The sequence below is a fragment of the Manis pentadactyla genome, chromosome 4 (genome assembly GCF_030020395.1).
Source record: "Manis pentadactyla isolate mManPen7 chromosome 4, mManPen7.hap1, whole genome shotgun sequence".
Classification (NCBI taxonomy): Eukaryota; Metazoa; Chordata; class Mammalia; order Pholidota; family Manidae; genus Manis; species Manis pentadactyla.
Genome location: NC_080022.1, coordinates 189,404,636 through 189,411,423, shown reverse-complemented (window position 1 = coordinate 189,411,423; position 6,788 = coordinate 189,404,636). Strand labels below are relative to the sequence as shown.

The 6,788-nt window shown below is 62.7% G+C and overlaps 1 protein-coding gene across 1 annotated transcript; it reads left to right on the top strand.

The window, feature by feature from the left end:
• Positions 1 to 3,510: 3,510 nt before the first annotated feature.
• Positions 3,511 to 6,310, top strand: ACTG1 (actin gamma 1). The gene is made up of 5 exons (XM_036910616.2): positions 3,511 to 3,649; positions 3,990 to 4,358; positions 4,642 to 5,080; positions 5,171 to 5,352; positions 5,439 to 6,310. The coding sequence occupies exons 2-5, from the start codon at positions 3,996 to 3,998 to the stop codon at positions 5,580 to 5,582; spliced, it is 1,128 nt and encodes a 375-aa protein (XP_036766511.1). The 5' UTR covers positions 3,511 to 3,649; positions 3,990 to 3,995; the 3' UTR covers positions 5,583 to 6,310.
• The last annotated feature ends 478 nt before the right edge of the window (positions 6,311 to 6,788 follow it).

Here is a 6,788-nt window from a genome sequence, read left to right as displayed (position 1 = left end):
CCCCACGCGAGCCAGCCCTGAGAGTGTTAGGTGACGGAAAAATCGTCTTGCGTGTGACCTGTCCACGGGCCAAGGGTAGGGCACATTTGGTCTGCCTCAGATTTTTTTTAAATAAAGTTTTTATTGTGAGATAATTTAGATTTACAGAAAAGGTGCTGTATGGGCACTACTGTGGCGGTGCTACCCTTCCCCGAGGCTGATGTCTTAGTGACATTGTCACATAGATGACCTTGGAAATTACCATTCATCAAACTCCAGCCTGACTTGTCTTCACCAGTTTTTCCCTACCATCCTTTTTTCTGCTCCAGGATCCAACCCAGGATCCCATGTTGCATTTGGTGGGAGAAGGAAAGGCATTCCAAGCAGGTGGAACGGCAGAGGAAAGGGCCAGGAGCACATACTCACCACCAAGTTCCCTGACCAACGTGCCTGCCATACAAGTAACACCCTGGTTGGAAGCCGGCTAGAGGCAGGAGGCAGGCAGTACGTGTGTGTGGAGGGGGCGCTGGGGGCCATGCTGCCAGCTGCAGGGTGCCCCGGATTCTGGGGAGCACCCATGGAGGCTGGAGCAGGAAGACGACAGGCTGACGTGGGTGTCGGAGGAAGACACCGAAGGACTCTGAGACGCGTCGAGCAGCGCCAGAACCCCGGAAGTGGCCTGGGGCTAAGTCTCAGCGCTGCCACACTTCCTTCAGGTTGGCGCCACCTCCCTTCGAGGCTGTCTTCTGAGCTATTAAATGTACAGAAGATGGAATGAGACACAGGAAGGTCACGATAAATCCATCAAAGCCAGCACCGGGCTAGAAAACACATCACATTCTTTTTCTGGGCCCCGGGTCTCCCCGCTCTCCAGAGCCAGGGCTGCTACATTTGTGCCGTCCCCTGCCTGCGGCGGGGGGCGGACCCGCGCTCCCAAGAGCGCAGCCCTGAGGTGACCCTGGGCGCGGTCGCGCACTGCCCAGCTGCAAAACAGAAAAATCACGGTGCGGCGTACGGCTCGCCCCTCCCGCGGCGCCGGACCGTGCGGCCGCTCACTCCTGCCGCAGGGGATGCGGCGCCCCTCGGCTCCCCACCAGGCACCCGGCTGCGCAGGCCCCGCTCTCTACGGCCACCAGACCTCAGGGCTTACAGGCACCCGGACGCCCACTGCGGCCGCGGAGTCGCGGGACCTCGGGGGGCGGGGAGTGCAGCCCGGCCCCGCCCCGCCCCCGCCCCTTTGTTCCGCCGGCCAATCGGCGGCCTCTTTGACTAAATAAGGCGAGGAGTGCGCCGGGGCCCCCGTCCGTTACTCCCCCCCCCCGCCACCGCCCGGCCGGTGACTCAGGCCCGGCGGCCGGGCGGGACGGGGCTGCCCGGGCCGTGGCTTCCCGGGCTGCGGGCGGGGCCCCGGCGGCGCCGAAATCGCCAAATATGGCCGCGCCGCGCGCCGCCGCCTCCCGCCCGCACACCTGCGGCCGCACCTCGGCCCCTGCCGGTGACACATCGTGGAGGAGGAAGTAGCTCCCCGGCCCTGCGGCGGGGGGCTGGCGACCCACCGGCCGGCCGCCCCTGGAATCTCGGGGCCCCCAGGTCCCGCCCCACTTCCCTTGGGCCGTGTACCCCACGTCCTGCAGCCCGCGAGGTGCGGAAGGAGGGGGACGGGGCAGAGTCCGGGGGCCACTGTTCCCTCCCCCACCTGCCCTCAGAAGCAGCGCGGGCAGCCGCGGCAGCCACCCTCCCAGCCCACGCCAGACAAAGGAGTGCGGGACGGAACTGGGTTCTCAGCCGGCACGGGGGCCTGAGTGGAATGTGGGGTGCAGGGAGGCCGCAGATACTTCCCACCTCCCCCATGTGCTCTGTGGCATCTTGGGAGCCCCTAGTGGGAAGCTGTCCTTGCATCATAACGCCCCCTACCTGGGGCTTGATTAGGCCCTGTCTGCGCCCACCGGCGCGAGTTAAGAGTGGGTTTTCAGGGGTCCAGCCCCGAGTTCTCCATGGACGGGGCACGCACCTGACGGACAGCAGCCTTGTCCTGCACGCCCTGTTAAGTCTAGGGAGTCGTGACCCAGCTAGGCCTGGTGATCGGAGTCGCCGTGGGCGAGGCCTCGTAGTCTGGGGGGCCGCACCCGCAGGTGAGCCCAGCAGCTTCCATGTGGGCCCAGCGTCTTCAACCACAGAGGTCACCACCACATGACCTTTTAGGGCTCTCGGAGCGCCCGGCCCCGCCCCGCCCCCCAGTCAGACACCTGCCCGGTTGAGCTGAGCACCCCAGGACCGTGGACGAGTCCCTGGCCTCACTCTGCCCCGCCCCACCGCCATCCTTCCTGAGCCTGTGTTCTTCCCCATGCCTTCCGTTTAATTCTATACTGAGCTATCCCAAAAGCTTACAAATCAGCCCAAGGGAACCACAGTACCTGGTTCCCCGTAGTTGCAAATAAAGCATTGGCGCCAGCAGGTGCACCCGGGACCCTGGCTTGACAGATGTTGCAGCTCAGGTTCAGAGAAGGTGAAGGGTGTGCTCTGGACCCGGGAAAACTCACAGCCCTAGGGCAGCCGGGGCCCTGCTCTCCGTGCCCAAAGGGCAGGGGAGCACCATGACCAATGTTCCCAGAGACCAGCAAACCCACTCCAGCTCCGGCCGTTCCCCCCCCACGAACAGGACAGTGCTCGCAGTACCGGAGGCAGCGACTGGTCGGCCAGTCAGAACCCCCCTTTTCCTGCCTCAGTTTTCCCACAAATCTCACATTAAAATGAAAGCCCCTCCCCAGCGTATGGTGGGTGGCTCCGAACTCGGAGCAGAACTCTCGCCCAAGGACAATCGGGCCTGGGATATGAAAGCAGGATGCGTTGGATGTGGGGCTAGTGGGGTCTCGGTCTCTGCACGGCCAGAAACCGCAGGCAGGGCACACCCTCCCCCGGCGGAGAGGGCTGCGCAGTCGTGGCTGCGCTGGGGGACGGGCGGCTCCTTCCCGTCGTCGCGGGGGCGACATCACGGCTCTCTGGGGTTCCCCCGGGTCGCCGAGCCCAGATCGCATCAAGGGCGGCCGGCGGGGCCCCACACCGCCCCTCCCCCAGCCCGGCACCAGCCTTTGCGGCCTGGGCTCTCTGCGGACATTCTGGGCGAAGCTCGTGGGGGGTGCGCGGCAAACAGCCCCCAAGCGGGGCAGGGCCGCAGGGACACACCCCGACTCAGCGCGCGCGGCCCAGCCCCGGGCCAGGCAGTTTCGGGGTGCAGTCGGGCCCTCCCCCACGGCGCGCGGCAGTCCCGGGGCGGGGCCGGCCGGTTGGCCCTCCCTGCAGCCCACCCCGCGATCTCCGGGAGACACCCGCACCCCCACCCACACGACAGCCGGCGCGGGGGTCCCAGGCGCCCAGTCTCAGGCACGCGGGGGTGGAGGAGGCGGTGCGGGAGGGGCCATTGGAGGCGGTGCCGGGCACGGGGCCCCACGTGCCCCGGCCGGGCGGGCCAATGGGTGCCCAGCATTCGGAAAGATCGCCATATATGGACATGTTCTGGGGCCGCGCGCGCCGCCGGTTCACGCGCGCGCCCCGCTTCGCTTAAATACGAGCGGGGGAGGTCTCGCTCGGTCTCAGTCGTTGCAGCCGCTCCGCGCCCTGTGTTGTCTTGCTGCCGCCCGTCCTCCGCGCTCCTTGATCGCTGCCTCCGTCGGTAAGCGGTCGGGCCCTCGCGCCCTTGCGTCCGTAGCGCGGCTCCGTGCTCCTTCTCGAGGGGCCCGGCCCCGCCGACCCGTGGAACAAAGGGGACCCAAGACGCGCCGGGCGGTGTGTGGTTGGGCTTGGTCGGCGGGCGCAGGGGCCGCCGCCCGCGGGGCAGGACGCCAGGGCGGGGCGGGCCGCAGTGCGGAGAGCCCCGGCGTGGCTCCAGTAGGCCGCTTCCGCCGCTGCGGTCGGGGCCGGGGAGCAGATCTTAGCGCGGAGGGTGTGGGGAGAGCCCGACCCCGAGCTCGCCGGGGCCTGCCCCGCCTAAAGTGGGTCGCCCCTTTGAACAGATCGCAATGGAAGAAGAAATCGCCGCCCTCGTTATCGACAATGGCTCTGGCATGTGCAAAGCTGGCTTTGCTGGGGATGACGCTCCCCGGGCCGTGTTCCCGTCCATCGTTGGGCGCCCCCGACACCAGGGCGTCATGGTGGGCATGGGCCAGAAGGACTCCTACGTGGGCGACGAGGCCCAGAGCAAGCGCGGCATCCTGACCCTCAAGTACCCCATCGAGCACGGCATCGTCACCAACTGGGACGACATGGAGAAGATCTGGCACCACACCTTCTACAACGAGCTGCGCGTGGCCCCCGAGGAGCACCCCGTGCTGCTGACCGAGGCCCCTCTGAACCCCAAGGCCAACCGTGAGAAGATGACTCAGGTAAGCGCCGCCCCGGCGCTTCCGCCGGCCCAGCTGTTCACGAGTCATTTTCTGCTCAGCTTTGTTTTCTGAAATTCAAGTATTTCTTTCAATATTTTCAGGGTTCTGTTCTTCTCCTGGCATTTCCTCCCTGAAGTCTCAAGGTTTCTTATTTGTGTTTCTGCCTGCGTCCTTTTCTTTTTCCCACACATCACATTTGTGGTGATGCCTGCATGGAGTGTGTGAGCATGGGGTGGCCCCGGGTCCCTGCCCCTGACTGAGCAGCCCGTCGCCTCTCCTCCAGATCATGTTCGAGACCTTCAACACCCCAGCCATGTACGTGGCTATCCAGGCCGTGCTGTCTCTGTACGCCTCTGGCCGCACCACTGGCATTGTCATGGACTCCGGGGACGGGGTCACCCACACCGTGCCCATCTACGAGGGCTACGCCCTGCCCCACGCCATCCTGCGTCTGGACCTGGCCGGCCGGGACCTGACCGACTACCTCATGAAGATCCTCACGGAGCGCGGCTACAGCTTCACCACCACGGCGGAGCGGGAGATCGTGCGGGACATCAAGGAGAAGCTGTGCTACGTCGCCCTGGACTTCGAGCAGGAGATGGCCACCGCCGCGTCGTCGTCATCCCTGGAGAAGAGCTACGAGCTGCCCGACGGGCAGGTCATCACCATAGGCAACGAGCGGTTCCGCTGCCCCGAGGCGCTCTTCCAGCCCTCCTTCCTGGGTGGGTGTGGGCACGTTGGGAGGCGGAGGGCTCCTCTGGCCGCCACCTCGGGGAGGGAAGCGTGACCGCTGAGGCCCCCTTGTCCCTCAGGCATGGAGTCCTGTGGCATCCACGAGACCACCTTCAACTCCATCATGAAGTGTGACGTCGACATCCGCAAGGACCTCTATGCCAACACAGTGCTGTCCGGGGGCACCACCATGTACCCTGGCATCGCCGACAGGATGCAGAAGGAGATCACCGCGCTGGCCCCCAGCACGATGAAGATCAAGGTGAGTCAGGTGTGGCGGGGGGCGTGGGCTTAGGCCCTGCTGGGCAGAGGCGCCTCCAGCTACAGCCCCCGTCTTGTCTTCCGCAGATCATTGCCCCGCCAGAGCGCAAGTACTCCGTGTGGATCGGGGGCTCCATCCTGGCCTCGCTGTCCACCTTCCAGCAGATGTGGATCAGCAAGCAGGAGTACGACGAGTCGGGCCCCTCCATCGTCCACCGCAAATGCTTCTAAGCGGACTGGGAGCAGATGCGACGCATCTGCTGCACGCGTTCCTCCGAAGTAGGAGCTGCCCCGGCAAGTGTACACACTTGATGCTAGCCTCACGAAACTGGAATAAGCCTTTGGGAGGAAAGTTGTCCTTGAAGCTTGTATCTGGTATCAGCACTGGATTGTAGAACTTGTTGCTGATTTTGACCTTGTATTCAAGTTAACTGTTACCCTGGTTAATGTTTTAATACCCTGTACATATCTTTGATTTAACCCCTTGACACGTGGCTCGGTCACCTCATGGCCAAGGTGAGAACATGTTCACAGGAGGGAAGTCCATTGGCGTGGTAAGAATCTGCGGGACTGAGTGTGCTGATCTGTGCAGGGTGTTAATACACGGGCTGCCTGTTCAGGGTTTCTCCAGAGGCTGGCAGGAGCCCCGAACCAGTTGTCATTTCTGTCTTGCCGGTCCAGTGGGGTTGGGAAGGTCCGAGCCTTAGGACCCATTTTCTTTTCCTACCCAGTGTTTTCCCATCAGAACACAGTGGGTGGTTACTTGCCTTGAGTTGGAAAAGTTTGCATTTACATCTGTAAATTTATTCATCCTTTTAATTTATGTAAGGTTTTTGTACGCGATTCTTAATTCTTTAAGAGATGGCAACAAATTTTGGTTTTCTACTGTTATGTGAGAACATTAGACCCCAGCAACACGTCATTGTGTGAGGAAAAATAAAGTGCTGCAGTAAACCGGGCAGTGGCTCCTGTTTTGGGGTGTGGCACAGTGGGCGGGGAGCTGCCTAGAAGGGTTTTGAGGGCAGGACGGCCTCAGCTCAGGTAGAGCAAATGGTTTCTCCCAAATGGGAAATATCATTACCAAGAAAGGCCTGGGGCAGAGCTGGCCTCACAGCGCGACCAGAGCAGCAGCAGGGCTACAAGCGGAGGTCTCTGGCTGCTGTGGAAGAGTGGGTGACACTCAAGTTAAACAGGTTTTCTCTGGTAAGTGAGCAAACCAAAGGGTGTAGAGCTTCCAGTGAACCTTGCAACCCCAAGATGTGTTCATAATAGTATCACCTGGCGTGGGTGTGGCTAATGGGCCCTGGGCTGCTGACTGCCCTTGTCCTCCCAAGATGACCTTATTCTCTGGAGCTTTATGCTCATACTCAGTGAAGGGTTCAAGCCTTGATGGCTGGCAGGCTGTGTTCTGCATCTGTTTAAAATTTAAAAATTAGT

Coding starts and splice junctions, on each gene's coding strand:
- ACTG1 (XM_036910616.2), top strand. CDS start 3,996: ATGGAAGAAGAAATCGCCGCCCTCGTTATCGACAATGGCTCTGGCATG. Junction 5,081..5,170: donor CTTCCAGCCCTCCTTCCTGG/GTGGGTGTGGGC, acceptor CTTGTCCCTCAG/GCATGGAGTCCTGTGGCATC. Junction 5,353..5,438: donor CCAGCACGATGAAGATCAAG/GTGAGTCAGGTG, acceptor TGTCTTCCGCAG/ATCATTGCCCCGCCAGAGCG.